Source organism: Chiroxiphia lanceolata, chromosome 10 (genome assembly GCF_009829145.1).
Source record: "Chiroxiphia lanceolata isolate bChiLan1 chromosome 10, bChiLan1.pri, whole genome shotgun sequence".
Classification (NCBI taxonomy): Eukaryota; Metazoa; Chordata; class Aves; order Passeriformes; family Pipridae; genus Chiroxiphia; species Chiroxiphia lanceolata.
The window spans coordinates 15,302,897-15,322,644 of record NC_045646.1 but is presented as its reverse complement, the minus strand read 5'-3'; the positions used below and the strand labels follow the sequence as shown (position 1 = coordinate 15,322,644).

The window sequence follows — 19,748 nt, the reverse complement described above, 5'->3', positions numbered from 1 at the left end:
TTAATTGTGAGAAGGAGCAGACCCAATTGTAACTAGGTTATATACCAGAAGCACAGAGGTGAAAGTGGCTCTCTCAAATGTGAGCCACACAGCGCTCAGGAATGGGTGGCAAGTTTCAGGAGTTTTATACCAGGACCTGTGGATTTCCTTTGTGAGCACTAATTTGAACTGTATCAGTAAAAGATAAAAATTATTCTAGACTCTGGACAGTAAGGTGAAAGCTAAAGCAACACTAAAATGATTTACATTGGCAGCATTAGTACCACACCCACAAAGGTCACATGTATTACAATCCTAGTGGTTTCTACAAATGTACATTTTCCAATAGGCTTGAGGAGACACTTGTTTTAGGATGTCCTCAACAAATGGAAGATCTTCTGCATAATCTTGTGTCTCCCAAGGGAATTCCTCAGACCCACTTCTCCTGACACTGTTTTTGCCTGCTGTTTCCTGTCCTTGTGTGCCATTAACAGTGTACAGGTTTTATTGCTGGATGCAAGACCTACTTATTGTAAAATCAAAATATTAGTATGTCTGTGACTTTCTGTGTGTATAATGGACAATGGAACTGAGACTTTGAGGAACCTTTCTGTTTACACTTGCATTTCCATAGCAGCACCAAACAAGAGCTGCTTCTCTCTCTCTTGCAGTTGCAATCTCCTTCTAATTGCAGTTATGTTGTACTTGACTTATTTTTGTTTCTAAAGTTTTTCACTAGCTTATTTATAGTGTGATTATTAGAGATGCTGAAAGTCACATATCCAGCTGACTCCAGCTGAAATTGTTGGAATACGACTGAAAAACTTGTTCTCAGTACTCTGGTACCTTTGCTGGGGTAATATGTGATAAAGTGCATGGTGAGCCCTTGATGGGTGTCCTGCACCTGAATGCAAAAGTAACTAATCTCCTTTAGAGCAACTGGAAGGCTTGATTAGGGTGTTCCAGAGCTGAACTGCTGTAGGTTGGTGGCACACCTGAGTGTCTGATGTCCACACATTTAAACTTCTTTCCAAGTTGTTTGCCTACAAGTAGTAGGCTCAAACTTCTTTAAAAGGCATAACAGGACCATTCTTTCCCATTGTAAAATGTTGCAACTCTATTTTTGTTTATTCTATTTCATAAGCTGCTTTTATTCACAATGAGTTCTGAGAACACTTTTTAGTGAAAACAGTCTTACTAGAGAATAGTTGGTATGTTTATGTTAAAAATTAAGTCCTTATGCCTTTTGTGTTCTTCTTCCTGATTAAATATTTATCTTGTTGAAGAATGTATTTATATTGTTGAGGAATGAAAAACATGAAAGATGTTGAGATAGCATAAAAGGTAATTAAGACTTATGGTGTGAGTGTATTCAAGTTCTTACTATGCTTTCATTTTCCCTGTGTGTCTGTACTTCTCTTGACAGAAGTTGGATACCATGTACATGCTGGTGTTGAACTTTTACCAAGGCAAAGGTTCTTGGTAATAAAACCGAAAGCAAGTGCCCCTTTAGCAGATTTACTGTATCCAGCCCTTACATTGGATCAGAGCTTTTTGAATCTAACCATGTTTAAACTTCCCTACTTCCATGTAGGGAAAATTTATTTTTGTGTCCCTTAATTTGTAGCTTATTATGGCACACGTTTGTTATGTACACTTTGATTCTGTACTCCATAATTTATTGGAAAGGCAATATGTTTAAATTACACAAAATATGCAGATTGTCCAGAATACTGAGTCTTGACACTTCCATCATGTAGAACATAAAGCTCCTCTCAAAAGTAGAATGATTTTGCTTCAGATTAAGGGGTGTATTGGTTTTGCAGACAATCTGATTTTGTGTTCTGAGAAACAGAAGTGTTGCCTCTTATCGACAGATCTGTGAGAAAAATCTTGGGTTTGTATTCCTAACACTGATTTGCCTGGAATTGACAACTACCTAAGAAAAATCTGCCTGTGGCTTGGCAGCAGCTTTGTTGACATATGTTTCATCTGGAAATGGTTTGCTGTCAGTAGGGAGCCCTGGACACACTGTACTGTGGAAATACACAAATTGAACTTCTTGCTGTTCTGTTACCTGGAGAAGTGATCTAACTACAACCAGTGTTAGGAATGACTGTATTTATAAACCTCAGAAAACACAGTTAGAATGTAGTAACTTATGGTTATGGCTCTGCAGTGTTGGGGGTATTGACTTGTGCCACCTCAGTGTCCCAGTTTCACAGAGAATGGCACTATTTCAGATTTGCTCTTGCTGTCACAACAGGGGATACAACAGTCTCAGCCCTGTGCTGGAGGCAGGTGAAACTTGTAAACTCCTAGTTAACCAAAGCAGAATGGGATCTGAGATAATCCATTTGGGCAAATTCAACCCAAAATGTTTATGTTGCTAGATTGTAAACACGTGAGGTTTGCAGGACGTTTCAGGAAAGCTGCTTCCACAAACTCTGCGTGCAATAGCCTTTTTCCAAAATTGCTTGCCTAGAAGTGGTCCCTTTGGCATAGGTAAGGTTTCCATTGATATTTTTTATCTGGAGTGCTGAATGCAACAACGCAAAGCCCAGGCAGTTTGAGCTGCTGGTCAATGATGCATGCAGAGGAAACGGCCTGAAACTGATCCCGGGGATACACTTGCGTGGCTGTTCTGTATCCCGGCAGCCAGAAGAAGCTGGAGGCATTTTGTTTGGATGAAAAGGTATCTTTCTGAAGTAAGCTTTTATCTGCTTTGTAGGAGAGTTACTCTTAATCCTGACCTGAGCCTCATGAAATTAATCTGTTCCTATACCAGAGTAAGTGAATTCAGATCAGGCCCATGACCGGTCTGACAGATATCTTGGCTTGTTTTACTGTTTATTCACAAGTCATCCAGGTTTATCCTTAAGGCATAGCAGAGATGTTGATTTTATTATTCTCCAGAGTTACTGTACTACAATGAATAAATTCCTACAGAGTGAATAATTAATTTCACTGTAAATCTAGTCCTCTTTACAAGAGATATGTATTTCATGGACACAGAATTTATCACAGTGGCTGGTTTGATAGCCTTCCTCTAGCAAAGATCAGTACATACAGTTTGGAAGAAGTTAAAAATACCATTTTTCCCATCTTAAATTGCACCTTATTCACTATGTAATGCCTATACATAAAAGACTGAGGAAAATTTCGTGGTTTATTAGTTTGTATGTTGAAGAACAACATTTCTTCATTGTAATTATCTAACTTGTAGTAATTACATACTTTTGATTGTCATAAATGTATCCAGCCATGTTTACAAGCCCAGGCTGAGAAACCTACTCTGAGTCTTCCAGGTTGTGAAGCCTCAGATTGAGTGTGTGGTATGTAAAGACATTTGCTCTTTTTACTATTCTGTTAATAACTGTAACTGATACCATAATTATACCTGGTCTCTTTTTTCAAAAACTAGCAATCTGCTTGCAATACCTCATTTATATATATATATATGCAGGTATATGTATGTGTATAGCTAATTATATTGACCTTTCAGTGCTCTCCTGTTTTTAGGGTTTACAAGCATCCTCTTTGCTGCATTAGGAGTGGATCTATTTTTGTACCTTCTTCCTTTATAAGACCCAGTGCTCTTCATTCTACGGGTGTATTAGATTAGTTCTTTCTATGTTTAGAGAACTGGCCACACCTGGAACACTGTGTTCAGTTTTGGTTCCTGCTCACAAAAAAAGATGAGGACAGGCTGGAAAGGGTCCAGAGAAGGGCCTCAAACATGATCAGAGAACTGGGAAGCTGCCACAGGAGGAAAGGCTGAGAGAACTGGGTTGGTTCAGCCATGAGAAAAGAAGGCTTAGGGGAGACCTTATTACAATGTTCCAATATTTAGAGGGTGACTACAAAGTGGATGGAGACTTTCCCTTACAAGGAATCACATGGAAAAGAGAGGAGGGGTAATGGGTACAGGTTGCTCCTGTGGACATTCCCATTGCTCACAAGAGGAGTATTTTTCCCAATGAGAACAGTCAGCCACTGGAATAATCTCCCCAGGGAAATGGTGGATTCTCCATCACTGGACACTTCTAAGGTTTGACTGGACAGGCTGCTGGGCCATTTTTTCTAGACTGTGCTTTTGCCAAGGAAGGTTGGAGTAGTGAATCCTTGAGGTGCTTCCCAACCTGCTATTCTGTGTTCTGTGACTGTATTCTGCAGTCAAGGCTTCTCTCACTTTGGATAACATAGAGTATATTTCTCTCATATGAATGTCTCCTGCAGCTTTTTCACAGATATGGGAAAGATAAGCTATCTTTCTATATCCTATGCTAGTGCAAACAATAATAATAATAAAAAAATTATGAAGTCACTGAAGTCTAATGATTATTCATTTTGTCATAAAGATTAAGAGCATTATCACAGTAAGATAAAAAGTTAATCTCTAGTAAGTTTAAAAAAAAGTTAGTCTCCACTGCTGTTTTATTACAGACCACTAGTGAAACACATACAATCATTTTTGCTTTCACGTTGTTAAAGAACTGATCTATTTGGCCACTAATCATCTTTATACTTGGAGGTCAAGAATAATTTTGGCATAAGTAAAAAGATCTTTCCAGCTCAGTTTGGGAGGGGAAACCAAAACATAAAACAAAAAAACTTGGGCAGTTTTATCTTCTTGGAAATACATCAGAAACCTTTGTGTGTTCATATCGAGCGAACATTCTGTTTCACTGCTCAAATCTTTATTATATGCAAATATTTCAACTAATTTTTAATTAGCATTTCCTCTTCTATCCTTACTGACCAAAGGGAATATGTGATGCATATTCTTGTTTTAAAGTTCTTTTTGTGTGTCTTATACTTTATAATGCATTATTTTCTTTCTGAGACTGGATAGAACTCCTAGTTCAATCTGACAAGAGATTAAAACACACTAATAGTGCTTGAAAGCTGTTCTGTTCTCATCACATCGACTTAAAGAATCATGGATAGCTAACACAGGAATACTACAAGTTAAACCATGTATTTCTGTGGGGTTTTTTTTTCCATTAAAATCTATAGCAGTTTGATTCAAAGCCCAACAAGAGAAGCAGAATTTTCACGTTTTGTAATTATAGACAGTACATAGTAATAACCAGCTGGTTATTGACATAAAAGCACAACCTGTGTATGCAAATTAGGCTATCTTGACTGTCATTAGAGACAACAGCTTTGAGGATGATGCAGCAATAGATGGTATTTGCAGCAGGGACAGAGGAGGTGTGTCCCCGATGCCAGAAAAAAGAACAGCGACAAAGGAAAATAAGCTCTCGAGTCAGCATTTGTAAAGTCCATTGTCATTGCAGTAGCAGCTGCGTGTGGAAATGAGGCAAATAGAATTTGAAATGAAGAGCTGGAAAAGAAATTGCCACTTGCCTGCAGGGATGGAGACAACTATTGGGCCTGATTGCCAATTAACTGCTCTATTTTTTTCTGGCAGCTTTGATAACAGGTCAAAAAAGTGGCAGGAACTGCTCCTTGACCTACTCACTTCATCCTGTGTGGTTGCTCAGCCACAGATACTCCACTGCACACAGAGAAATACCACGATGGTTGGTATCTGTATTGTGTTGGATGTGGACAATTTCCAGGAGATTCTAGGGAACTGTCTTTAGACACAAAAAGCCTTCCAGGCATAGAAGGCAGGCTAGGGATACATGAATACTGTCAGTTCACGTTAAGGATATTGTCAAGGATTGAAAAGAGGATGAAGGGTGCTTTTTCAGCATTAAAACAGTGTTTGTACCTACCCTGTCCTGGGGCAGCAGGAGACAGTTTGATATAAGTACAGACTACAGACAATCAAAGTGTCATCTGAACGCCACCAGAGTACAGAGAAATGTTCTCTCTATGTACTTTTCAACAGGTAGTCATAGTTCCAAGACAGATACCTTTGGAGGCTAAATCTTGTCAGAATTGCCTGTGCACTGAGTCATCTTGGGTGCTGACTAGCCTGGGTGTGCAAGGTATTTATTAGCTTAGATAGAAGGTCCCTGTTTCTGTATTGAAATTGTCTGAAATGTCTGACTAGTTTGGGTGTTGTCGCTGATGGTTCAAACTGTCTCTCCTGAATGCCAGAACCATGATTGCAGTACTTCTGCCATTTAATTGACCAGCTAATTTACCCTGTAATGATATCATAGGCTATTTAAGGCTGTCTCTTTAGAGCAGAATTATTAGCTTTATTTATCTGCTTCATTCAAGAACAGATGTTTCTACTGTGTAACTGAAATAATCTACATCTTTGGAAATCAAAGATTGCTATTTTCTGAAGTAGAATATGATGTGAAATCTAAATCATGAATCATAAAAGGGCAGCAGTGAAACTAATTGCATTGCAACTTTTTAGAAATTGTTTCTCATAAAATCTGACTCATGATAATGGTAAATAGTTAAAAACATTAATAGGACGACAGAAGTGATGTTGTCTTTTACACCTGCATGGCTAAATAGTTCACTTATGCTTTGTTGTGCTGTTTCTGTGTTTCAGAGAATTGTCATCTGGTTTTTTGCAGATTTGGAGTCCTTTAAATTTCCTTAGTAATTTGGATTTAAATGTTTTATTTTTTCACCAATTTTTCCACAGTTCAGTATTTCTTTAATTGCCAAACCAGGTTTCCAGTGAAGGTACTTGCACTTCCAGAAACATCTGTGTGAAGGGTGATTTTTTTTCTGAATATATATTTTAAATATCTTTTTTCTTTTGAATATGAAGACTGTACATGCTATTGGTAAGCTTAGCAAAATGGATAAGTAGGATTTTAGTACTTAAATAAGATCTAGTGACATGAAGGAAAAAGACTTAACTTGCCACCCACACTCAAGGCCATATCCTGTGTGACCTGCAGGAACAGTCCCAGTGAAGACACAGAAAATACTAACCTAAGTAAAGCAGACAGGAGCTATTTAGAATAACCCACTGTTGTTTAAGAACTCTTTTTACATAGCATCGTGGAAGAAAAGCTTTCCACAAAAGGTGGGAAACAAAGGGACAGTCTTTCCCAAGGGCATCCAGCATGATCCATGATAAAACTAATTGTTGAAGGCAGGTTTCCCCTTCTAGAGTCTTGTCCAGTGGGTAACAGTACTGTTCTGTTGATATGCACAATTTTTGGGGAACAAGCAGCTGCATATAGCAGATCTGAATTTAATTAATATGAGCAAATGATAGCTTGGTCATTACAGGACTATTTTTCTTCTTGCTCTAATGCAAAAACACTAAACCAGAAGGGGAATCATTCTCAAGTATAGAGCAGCTTTGATGGAAATACTTATGTAAGGTGGATTTTTGCCCCTTTTGGCTTATAAAGTAAAAGCAAAGATTAAATTTTGATGTTTATGGAAGGCACAGCCCCACCTGCAGCACGTTGTGCTCTCTGTCTCCAGCCAGGTGCTGTCAGAGCTGAGTGCAGGCAGGTGGTGCTGCCCTGGGCTTGCCTTGTGTGTGCCCGTGGCACGGGCACAGTGGGAAATGGCAAAGGCAAATACAAGCTTGTGTATTGAGACAATTGTGTGTGACTTCTGTACAAAGCTGCACTTAGTACCAACAAGTCTGAATCATCCTGTTGCAGTAAAGCTTCAATAAGAGGAAACGGGCAAAGATCTGTCATGGGGATTTATTGACCTCTTGCCTTCAGTTTTGTTTTGCTTTTTTATGGAGGTCAGTAGAGAAAGATTCACACTGAGACTCCAGTCTTTGCTCAGTAAAAGCCTTCATTCGGCTCTTTGACAGTGTTATGAGACAACAGGGTGTCAAAGGAGTGGTGCAGGTCAGGAGCTGTGAAAAGGCTCTTCAGTGTTCACCCACAGATTGTAGGCAGGTACTTGAAAGTGTCCCACTGAGGTTTATTGCTGTTTAAATGCTGGAGTGCTCAGTGCTTGGCAGGACTAGATCCTAGCACTAACCACTACTTGGCAATGATACTGCACTGCACTTAGGAATTGATGTTTCTAAAAATTGTTTGTTGAAGTGTAAGGAGACCTTAATGTTGGAAAACCACTCAAGCATAGAGGTAGATTGCTGGTCGGTGCTTATATGCAAATGGAAGCACCAAGTGTATGTAAACAGGTGCTGCTGTTGTGAATTCTCAGTCACTATTACTGAGTGAAAAGAATTGCTGGTTATTTGATGTACTTTAAAGTGTTGTTTGTAATGTTTTAAGTGTGCTAGGCCTGGACACGTCATTCAAGTCTGGTACCTTGTGTTGAAAAGATCAGTAACTTTATATGTATGTGGAATTACAGCCTTATATCTTTCCTTTTTATTATTATTAGGTATAGGCAATTGAGGACAACACTTCCTGCTGTCCAAAGATGGAAAACAACATAACTACTATATCTCGTGAAGAGCTTGAAGAACTAAGAGAAGCATTTGGCAAAATAGGTATGTTTTAAATAATAAAACAATAAGGATGCCATTAACATTGCAAAACTGTTTATGATTTGTGGAAGAAATCTTTATGGATCACCTTATTTTGATAGGGACGTGTTTTCCCTCTGTGTTGCCGGTAATATCTAATAAAATAAGAATATTTGCATAGAACCCCATATTTTCACTAAAACTATGTGTGTTAATTTCTTTCACCTCCAGCATTGAAAACAGATGTATTTTCTTACTGGGCAGTTGCATTATTTGTGCCTTTGCATATGCTACATCATAGGTCTCAAAATTCAGTTTTTTGATTTCCTTAAATCTGCAAAAAAAAGTTTGATTAAGCTTCCAGTCTTATATATTTTCATGTTAGATTACTGGTACTTGGTTTTTACTTTACTTTCATGCTTTGGTGAACTAATAATTTCTCTTTTCATTTATTCTATTGGATTTTACATTCTAAGTAAGCTAAACTTGCAGATTTTTTAGTCTTGCTTTTGTAGCTAGCAGATGTTAATAAACAACTACAATTTTCTATGTTTGACAGGATGTTTACAGATTAATCAGAGTAAACAGAGTGAGAAATTAGATAGCAACTAACCCTTATTTCCAGATTGCACTGCTATTGTTAAAGTTCATGTCTGCTTTATTTCCTATTTGCTGCAGTTTTGGGGGGTGATGTGTGACTGTGCAGCTCAGGAAATCAAACAGACATGTTTGCATTCAATCATAATGGGGGGAACAGGGTAATGTCAGGCAAGAAGTCTTAAATGTTATGAGTCTTTACCTTGGTGAAGAAGCTATTGGGAAACTGTATGTTAGAGATTTAAGACAATGAGTAGGAGGAGGTGAAGAAGGAATTATGCAGGTTCTGTCAATAGAAGTATCAGTGATGCCCAATAGAGTCAGAAAGCTTAAAATAAAAAGAAGTAACTTTTCTTCATTATAAATAATTAAACCATGAACCCATTGACTCAAGACCAGAAAAGAGTAGATATCCTAAAAGGAGAAAGATACATCCATGGAAGGTAATTTATGAGTTGCTGTTAAAGACTCCTCATGACACCTGTAGCTCAAGGAGTCTGTAGCCTGCAGGTGCTGGAACAACAGGCCAAAGGGAAGAGCACTGTATACCTGTATCAGTGTAACATCAGGGAGATGTTAACACAGGTAGATACTCACTGGTGTTGTCTAACTGCTTTTCTCTTTGGTTGGTTTTTCACCATCTGCATTCCTTCTTTTTCTCCATTTCCTGCCTGCGTGTTTTCACATTTCTACTGTAAGAATTGTCTGTCCTGCTCCTGTTCACTGAAAAGCACTTTCTTCTTTATGCTTCCTGTAAAATACAGACATTAAACGTCATTAGGTTTTTTTTTTTTTTTTCATTTTTACTTTTCCAATGTCTTTATGGATAAATTCCTTGCAGCTACATTGGTAAACTGAGAGAAGGCATGTATTTAACTCTCAGCTTGTCATCATGGAAACTTACCCCCCGTGAAAGATGAACCTAGAGAAATAAAATAGCTGGTAATCTGAGTGAGCTCATGAGCATGTCCTCTGCTGTTTAGACCATCCCTGTTATTACCTGTAGTTTTACATGTCTGCAAGCCAGTGGATGAATTAATGCAGTTGCAGACATAAAATTTGTCTGTGTAGTGATTTATGAGTTTTTGATAGTATTCAAAACACAAAATTATTTTTTTTAATCAGGTGTTTTTAGCCTTTTGTCAACAGTGAAATGTGGCTGCCGTGTGAAGCTGGACAGAAGCTACACAGTGTAGTATGAATTACGAGAAAATTAGTGTACAGCAATCAATTATGGCTAGAGATGAAAGCATATTTCTCTGCTTGCCTTTCTGCAGTGAGAGGCACATTCATCCACTGTGGTATTATTGGCTGAGTTCTGATACCATGGACAATATGAAGAGAGGTTTTTAACTAGAAAACAAAAAAAAAATCAAGGGAGCACCTTGATAAGTCAGAAAGGTGGTCACATCATCTGCTTCTCTTTTTGACTGATTGTGATGTTCTCTTAAATTGATTCCCTTAGATTGATTGTTGGTAGAGCTGGGAAAATACTATTAACTAATATTTTTCAAGAGCTTTAATATGATCATAGACATTGTAAATTACTGTCAAACATGGAAAATATTAACCTTAAATATATAAAATGATGGGCATTATATCCAGCATTACTTAGGCTGGATATGATTTCTTGTATTTGATTGAACTTCATCTGTACTGTGTATGGACTATAGCTTTTCTGCTTTTAAAAGTACTTCTCTCCATTGTATAGCCAATGCACTACAGGTACAGGTAAGGCTATTTTACTGGCATATTCAAATTCTGCTTGTATAAATATGTGTATACATATATATGGAAATATGCACAGATTTAAAAAAACAGGAACAGTTAATGTGGTTGGTTCATTTATGTGTTACTCTGGGTAAAAACATAGGTGTAAAATGATACTTTATTATACTAAGATGAATTGAAGTCAGCTCTCTGCACAGAGATTGGCCTAAGGTGAAAGTACAAAGGGTATTTTTGATTGTTTCTCTGCTGCTGCATTATTCATGATGAGTAACACAGATTATACTCAGTTTTTCCTAATTTATTTTTATGATACAGCCATTAATTTCCTTCCACAATTGTGAAGCTGTACTATACCTCTTTTTGAAAAAAAGCATTCTGATACTTTGCTGTACATGAACATTCTTGCTGTGTGGTCTTGGGAGCCAAGTGTGAGTGAAGGTGGCAGCACAAATTGTTCCCAACAGAGCTAGTTAATAGATTAAGGAAGGTCACCTTTAATAAACAGATACAGATCATCCTGGATTTATTCTTCACAGGTAAGCCTAACCACATCAAAAGTTTTGAAGAACAGAAAATGTCTATCAGATACTAGGATAAGAAACAAAATGCAGAGTCAGGCAGAGTTCTTGTGTAAGTAGTTTTTCTTGTGTAAGTGTACTCTTCTAATAACAACATGCATCAGGTCTTAGTTTCCTGATTGCAAATGGTATAATATTGACAGGGAAGCATATATTAATTGATCTCCCTCTCACTTGAAGGTTTATAGATAATTTTGTTGGGCGTCTTAAAAAAAAAAAAGCTTCAACTTCACTACTTGAAAATTTGCTATCTTGTTATAGCTGTGCTCTGGATCATAAGATAGCTCCTGAGAAAGTACATCACAAGATGGCACAAGGCCTAGACAGTTGTCCCTGTAATCCACAAGCATTCCTTCATACTTACTTATGTCTGTCAGGAAAAGAAATACTTATCTGCTAGAACTGCATTTCTCACACTTGATTTATTCTTTACAGTTACTACACTTGGTTCTTTATGTAAGTGTAACAACTCGTGCTTTCATTTTCCAGACATTGACAACAGTGGGTACGTCAGCGATTATGAACTTCAGGACCTGTTTAAAGAAGCAAGTCTGCCCTTGCCTGGTTACAAAGTCCGGGAGATTGTAGAAAAAATCATTTTAGTGACAGATAGCAACAAGGATGGGAGAATCAACTTCGAAGAATTTGTCTCTGTAAGACACTCTCTTTGGATGTTTCTCTACTGTCTGATACCTGTTAAGAATTAGGATAGGAAACTGAATTAAGTGCTATAACTAAGTACTATTTTAGATAGATATAACTACTATTTTGAGTTTTCTGTGACAATTTAGAATACCATATATAGTTATTTTACTCTTTCACTCTCCTTTTTAATTTAATAGATCTGATACGAGCAGCATGTGAGAGTGCCTTAGTTGAAATCAGTCCTGTTTTGTTTATTGAAAGATGAAGGGATGGACTACATATTTTAGGAGCTGTTGGGCCAGCCCTTGCTCTGACAAAAGAGCAGACAATTAGATACCAGGCTCTGAATGCTCTTAGTAGTGCAAACATTAGTCTATCACTATGCTTAATCTCTGTACTAAAGGCTGGTTATTACTGGGACTGAGGCAGAGTTTTGCCCTTTCAGTGAACGAATTTCAAAGGTTTAGACTTTTTAAAATGAGGATTACTCACTAGTGGGCTTTAAAAGAAACAAAAGCTTATCAGGCTGTTGATTAGTGTGTGTTTGGGATGATTATTTTCTGCTTCAAATTTGGAGTAGTGCAGCTCATTGCAGCAGGTTGCTTGTTAAACTAGCTATTGGTCTTTCCTTTCAAGGTTCTAATTTGAAGTCGTTCATAGGTGAGATGCAAATATTTGCCTCTACATGTTGAACTGTATTACTTCGTTTTCAGTTTGAGACCTCTACAATATTTTGGCAAATCTAGGACGTGGTTTACATTGCAGGCAGGTGAATAAACGGTATTAGCTTGATTAAGGGCATGTGTAACTGTCATGTTGTCACCTTTTATTGTGCAGCATGTGGTGAAATAAGTGGGAGAAATATGCTATAGGCATCAAAACTGTGCATATCTTTAGATGTGTGTTTCACTTTACTAAAACAGCTACGGAAAAATTGTGTAGCTATTTCTATGTCTACTTTTCTAGTTACCACAGCTTAATTAAGTTATTCACTGAGAAATAATATGTTAGACATCCACTATGCAAGTTTCATAAGAGGATTTAAACTAGTTTTACCCATACAGTAAATTTTTTTTTTAGAACAGAAGTCAATATAAATAGGCAGTCAGGTTAACTACTAACTCTAGAGTACTTATATGGATTAACACTTAGTTATCTGAAAGTATGATCAATCACAAAATACTCTCTACTTTTTTGATTTCAGATAATTCAGGAATTGAAAAGTAAAGATGTCAGCAAATCTTTCCGAAAATCAATAAACAAAAAGCAAGGTATTACAGCGATTGGGGGAACATCAGCAATCTCTAGTGAGGGGACACAGCACTCTTATTCGGGTAAGAAATAATTAAACATGTGCAAATTTTGCATGGAGGAAACTCTTTAAATTTGCACTACAGACAAAAAAAACAAACAATGGAAAAATGTTGGTGTTGAAAGCAAATTAACACAGAGAAAGTATGTGGAGATAGACAAGTGTGGACAATAGTTTATTAGCTATGTTCAGTTGTTACTAGTTTCATGCTGTACTTGGAGGCAAGTGGGACTCTTTGCAAGAGCAAAAGAGCAAAACAAGCATTGACAGCATGTAAGGGGAGAAAAATGGCCCCTTTGGCATTCTTCTAGTAATGGTAGTCAAGCTTTTGCCTTCATTACATGCTAATCTACTCTTATTCCTACATTCAGATAAAAATGAATTCTCATTTTCGTTTCCACAGTGTTAATAGCATAAACTAAAAACCCCTTAACAAACCACCATATATCCTTTGAGGATGGCATGGCCCCCTCAGTTGTCTCTGCCATTACAGAGTTGTTCAGTCCTGCATGGTTTTTGCATAGCCTCTCTTACACTTAAGAAGCTGCTTTTAATATTTGATCTGTTTCTTTCTGCCTCCCCCTGCTGCATGTAATTTAAGTTGGTAATTGTGCCTAATTGCATTGCAGCTCCTGGCCAGAGTGTTAACCACCTTCCAGGATCACATTGCTATCAGCAATATTGCAACTTTTTTGATTGATTTGAGTCTGGAATTTGCTGTGGTTCCAGACCATGTTAAGATTCTGTATATGAGAGAGATTCACTTTGGTTAGCCAGAGGTGGCAATACCCTCTGTTTCAGTGTGATTCTTATAGCACCAGCTGCAATTGGTAGATCCCCAAAGCTGGGAATATGTTCCATCTCAAAGGATGCCTGTAGGGCATCAGAGGTAATGGTTTAGACTCCCTTTCATTTTTGGTAGAGAGAAACAGACCCCACTGAAGTGCAGTTCACATGGCCTGGCTTCATCACCACCTCATTTATGATGAGATGAAGGGTGCACTAGAATTTCACAGTTTCCCACTGACAGTGGAAGAAGTGTAAGGAGTCAGGTGTAGGTACCTCTCGTTTGCTTCTTGAGGTAAGTGAGAGGAATACCACCTGTGCTGTTTGGGAATGTGGATACTGATACTCGACTGACTGTTATCCCAATAAGCTTTCTTAGATACACAGTAATAAATTCTGCACTAAATATAAGGAGAATTTAAAACTGAGATATTAAACTTCTTAAGTTTCTCAAAGCTAAATACAGCTCAGCAGTCCAGATCAGAGTCTCAAAAAGATTGCCAGTGTCTCAGAATGAAATGCTGTGTTTTAAACCAATGGTGTATAAATTGTGTTGTACATTTCTGATTAGAAATCTTCCTCTTTTCTTTGTAATTGCTGAGAACTGAATTTGAAGTAGCCATGAGGATGCCTTCCCTGTGATGTCCCTTTGATTTTTATGTTCTTCAGATAATCACCAGATATTTAGAGGGTGCAGTAGGAGAAAGATCAATCTGTACTTGCCATTTTTGTGTTCTTTCCCACTGGTCTGATTCTTTTCATAACTGGCCCCTGTGAAACTAAGGAGTTTTATTGCAGATGAACCTCTGACCCACATATGATGTTTAGTAGTATGTGTTCATGAAAATGATAATCCACTCTTTTAATGCTGTCTTTTTTTTCAGAGGAAGAAAAAGTTGCTTTTGTTAATTGGATAAATAAAGCTCTACAAGATGACCCAGACTGTAAGCACCTCCTCCCCATGAACCCATCAGATGCCAGTCTGTTTAAATCCCTTGCAGATGGCATCCTTCTTTGGTGAGTCCGAGAGGTTAAATGCTGATCACAGTGACATGAATTGGAAAACTTCTGATAGGCTTTAACATCAAGATTCCACTCCTAAATATTTCAACCAATGTGTAAAATGGGGAAAATCTGTTTGCCCATAGAAATGTGATTTTTAGCAAATTTTTTATATGACTCTGTGCATATGTTATAGAAGTGGTTTTCCACTTCAGAGCCGTAATTATGCTCGTCAGATATGTGCAGGCTGTTTATAAAGGAGATGATAATTACGCAGTTCATATATTCATTAGTGGAAATAATTAGAAAATGTTTAAAATATTTTTAGAAGTTACTAATAGTCCCTGAATCATGGAACAGGAGGAACAGAAATCTGAATTAAATCCATGGCAAAACAGAGAGCATATAGTAGGTCCCTTAACTTCAGTTTGCTGTAACTTTCTAGTTAGTTAAAGTAGATTAATAGTACTTACTTATACACCATGCTAACAAGGGATTAGCATGTTAGTATTGATGTGAATTAGTCTTTGAGATCCACGTAGATACAAGGTACTACAGAAATGCAATGCAGAAATACACTAACTATATTACAAAATGTGTCAGTAGAGACCATTTAACTGACTTTGGTTTACAGTTTTAATCTTCTCAGGACCTTTTTGTGACAGTACAGACATGCTCTATTAATTATAAAAGCCAAATGCTCGAGTTTCTTTTAGCAACATTATCTGGGGCATTCTGAATGAATGTGCAAGTATTTAACGGGGAGAGGAGATTTAGAGGATGATGAGGGTTTTTTTAAATCTTGTCATAAGTATTTTCAGCTAGTTTAAAGTGTTACAAGTTTATAATCAAATAGTATATTTTCTGTAAAATGAAAGTTTGAATTAACTCTTGATTTTTCTTCCTTAGCAAAATGATCAATTTTTCACAACCAGATACAATTGATGAAAGGGCTATTAATAAGAAAAAACTCACTCCTTTCACTATTTCTGTAAGTACTGCATGGATAGGAACTTGCCACAAATGAAAAAGTATTTTTCTGATTTAGTGACAGTTCTCCTGGTGGAGAAAAAAAATAATTAAAACTCCTATGTAATAAAAAAATCATACAGCATGAAATTCTATATTCTAATACTCTGCTAAATTCTCCTGTTTCTTAGATGATTTACAGGAAAACTTGGATTTTTCATGCTTTCCCTAGTTCTTTCCATATTCACTATTTTTATTTTGCTTTGCTAAGTAGCTGAAGAAAATAATTTTAGACTTTTGAGTAGATGGTCAGGTTGTACTTTAGCAAAGCAGAAAGTACCTGCATGGCTGTATGGCAGGATGATGTATTTTCATAGTGGAGAGCACCTTGGACAGAAAATGAGAACCTCAGTTTTTAATTGTGTATGAAGTAATGAAAAAATTTGAGAGAAACAGTTTTTATGATCTTGGGTTTAAGAAAATAGGTCTGGAAGAGGAAGTAGATCCATAAGCTACCAGCCCAGAGAGAAAAAAATGCTGATTAAAAACCTCAGTTAATTGGTAGACTTTTCATTCCAGGCTGTGACGTTAAAATACAAAAAGTTAAACCATACTATGTTTTAAATCCTCCAAGTGGGTTCTGTAATCTCTACTTATTTTAAAGAAGATTTGTCAGCAAAGATAATACTATGTGTGTTTATGTTGTCTCTGTGGATAGTTAAAATGTGACACAAGAAAACAGTAATATTGATGAGAGCTGCCAGCTATTTTTTGTTGGAGTGTTTCATCTGTGGCAATTATTTGCTTTACTTTCAGTGTCAGGGTGTTGAATTGTTGTGATTTTCTTATGCTCTCCATTCAGTTGCAGTTTTACAGTTGCTTGAGTGTGTCAGCCTGTATAAGATTCAAGATGGGATGGCAGTGATGTCAGTAGCCTTCTGCACAGCGCAGAATTCCATAGGAACACGGTATTCCACTGGATCAGGCCACTGATATTTTGAGCAGTTTTGTTAAATTTGTGCATCTGATACTTACGAATTACAAAAAGTGTTTTGATTAGAGTATTCCTCAGTGATCCAAGCTGCAGAAGGTAGTCCACAATTTTTTGTGAGTCCGCATTAAACAGTATCAATAATGTTTTCTACTAAATTTTGGTAAGATATGAGGTAGTTCACAAAAAATCTCTGGAGTGCAGTTTTCTATTGAACTAGTGCATTATTTCTTCCAAAGTTTAATTTGAACTATTTTACTAAGAATTACAGCCTCGTGAGTTTGTTAAACAATGATATTCCAAATAGGAAAACCTAAACCTGGCTCTGAACTCAGCATCTGCCATTGGCTGTACGGTTGTCAATATTGGATCACAAGATTTGCAAGAAGGGAAGCCACACTTGGTATTAGGACTCCTATGGCAGATCATTAAAGTTGGTCTTTTTGCTGATATTGAGCTCTCCAGAAATGAAGGTAAGAGCAGTGCCAGGTACAGCAGTGTCAGCCATTTGGAATTAACTGAGACCACAGTAGCCATGATTTCAGCTTTCTTTCAAACTTGCTTTTAGCTCTTATTGCCTTGCTAAATGAAGGGGAAGAACTAGATCAGTTGATGAAGCTTTCCCCAGAAGACCTCTTGCTACGCTGGGTGAACTATCATCTGGCCAATGCAGGGTGGCAGAAAATCAATAACTTCAGCCAAGACATTAAGGTATGTAGTTATTTGCTCTGATAATTGAACATAATGCTATTAAAATATTATGCACACTATGCATAAAAACAAATCAGTCAGATCAGAAGAATTTAGATAAAATAGTAATCTGCTTTTTCTAGCTGTAGTTTCACCCTGCATTTTTCAACTCTGACAGAGTTTTGATCTCACACATCCTATTCAGTTGCTCATACTATCACATCACAATGTGGACACTTCCAACAAGCTCATATTCAGGGAAGTTTTAATGTTCTGAGGTGCTGATTAGAGTTGTTTAGGACAATTTGCACTACCTTATTAGTTAACTAATAACTCCCAGCCACTGCTTTGCTGGTGTGCCAAGTGACTGACACAGGGGACTGAAGGGTGTGCTTGCTCCTCAGGGCAGGTGGCAGAGCTGCATAATTCTTCTCTCTTCAGTCACTCTGCATAAGGTGTGCAGAGTTCTGTAGTAGCCCAACTTTTTAAAACTAAAAGCAAAAGAGGAAGATTCCCTAAGGTGATAAAACCTCCTTTCACTGAAGAAAACCATGTCATTAATGGCTAGTTAGGTATTTTGAAATGCCACCAAGAAAACTGTTAACAAAGCAAGCATTTAACTAAGGTTTTATATGAAAACTACCAGTATGGTAAAAATATATGCTGTTTAAGAGAAGTATTAAATACTTCTAAAACTAGTAGGATTTTATTTTTTCTCCTGGTTTCCTACTGGGGTGGGGGGGACCCTAGAAGCACACTGAAAACTGCATCAAATTAATATAATTTCTTTTGTCACTAGAGATTCATCCTAAAAGAACCACCTTGCTCTCCTTTTTTAATTTCCATAATGTCACTGACTAAGAAAGAAAAATTTTTATAAACCAGTCTATTTGATAAGGACAGTAAAGGAATAAAACACCAACACTGAATATAAGATGAAAATTGGGTATTTTTCTATATTAATTTGCCCTGAATATCTGAATTACAACAGTCTAGTTAATATTCAGCAGAATAAAACTAGCATTGTCCAGAATAATTAGCAGACATTCCTTTTCTTTGTCATCTTGCTAAATAACTTCTGTGTGAAATAGTGTAATAAAATGGCTGTATGACCTCTTCCATATTCACTGAAATTAGGGTGCTGTATTTTTTGCTTATGTGGCTTTTAGATTGGACTATTAGAGCAATAAATGGCTAGGAAAGGCTACATACTTGCTGCTTTTTATTTTTTTAAATATTACACTGCTCGTTTTAGGATTCAAGAGCGTACTACCATCTGTTAAATCAGATTGCACCCAAAGGAGATGACGTTGATCAACTGCCCATTAAAATTGACTTTTCAGGATTTCATGTGAGTATCCAGAAATGGGAAAATAGACTGGAATTATCTGAGACCTCTGTGTATGTGTCCAACATCCTGGTTACCAAGCTGCCTCTGAATCTTCTTTTGTTTTCTAACACGTGCAAGAACTCAGATTCCTCAGTGTTACAAAGGCTTAAATGGGAAAAAACTTGTAAAGTCCCCGAACGCTGCTGAAACAGGATAATGCATCCTGCAGTCTGAAGTGTGGAGCTGTGTTTTACTTGGAGTAGTGTATGTTTATTTTCAGCTGGGTCATCCAACACAAATATTACAACATCCTGCTCAGTCTTCCTCTTTTGGAATTCAGACAGTGAAAAAGAGTAGACTTCACAAACCTCGTGATCCTTCCTCAAACCTTCCTCAAACAGATTTCAGAAAAAACACATGAGCCCTTCCAATAAAGAGCAGAACAGTGTGGAATCCATCAACCTTGAAGTTGTAAAGGGACAGAGGGTCTAAAACCAGCCTACAGGGATGTGAAAACACTTTTGCCTAAGGTGCAACATAGTGCTCATTGGAAGGATTGTTCTGAGAATGCATTTGATGCAAAGCTGAACTGCATGCCTGAGATATCTATATATCAATCAGAATCTAAAGTAGAATCTTGTTATTTATTATAATAATGAAACCCATATGCAAAGTTGTTTGCTTACATGCTTTAGTTCTCTCAAACTCCTTCATAAGGAGAGTTCTGTTTTCTTTGTTTGCTCTTGCTTTTAGATTTTTTGGGGAGTGAGAAAGAATAGTAG

General features: G+C 37.2%; 1 protein-coding gene and 1 long non-coding RNA gene across 6 annotated transcripts in view; one reads left to right on the top strand and one right to left on the bottom strand.

The window, feature by feature from the left end:
- The window catches only part of LOC116791458, a 36,939-nt gene that overhangs the window by 3,051 nt on the left and 14,140 nt on the right, over positions 1–19,748 (bottom strand). For all 3 annotated transcript variants that reach the window (XR_004358757.1, XR_004358756.1, XR_004358754.1), the window contains exon 6: positions 9,530–9,683. This is a non-coding gene — a long non-coding RNA (uncharacterized LOC116791458). The remainder of the gene's footprint in view (positions 1–9,529; positions 9,684–19,748) is intronic.
- PLS1 (plastin 1) overlaps positions 1–19,748 on the top strand; it is a 44,099-nt gene that overhangs the window by 11,450 nt on the left and 12,901 nt on the right. For 2 of the 3 annotated variants that reach the window (XM_032697437.1, XM_032697438.1), the window contains exons 2-9: positions 8,251–8,359; positions 11,731–11,894; positions 13,091–13,220; positions 14,869–15,001; positions 15,896–15,977; positions 17,254–17,419; positions 17,515–17,657; positions 18,892–18,987. In XM_032697437.1, the coding sequence (XP_032553328.1) occupies positions 8,290–8,359; positions 11,731–11,894; positions 13,091–13,220; positions 14,869–15,001; positions 15,896–15,977; positions 17,254–17,419; positions 17,515–17,657; positions 18,892–18,987 (984 nt within the window). In that variant the 5' untranslated portion in view covers positions 8,251–8,289. Of the gene's footprint in view, positions 1–8,250; positions 8,360–11,199; positions 11,294–11,730; positions 11,895–13,090; positions 13,221–14,868; positions 15,002–15,895; positions 15,978–17,253; positions 17,420–17,514; positions 17,658–18,891; positions 18,988–19,748 lie in introns of those variants that run through there. The other variant, XM_032697439.1, reaches the window with a different exon arrangement.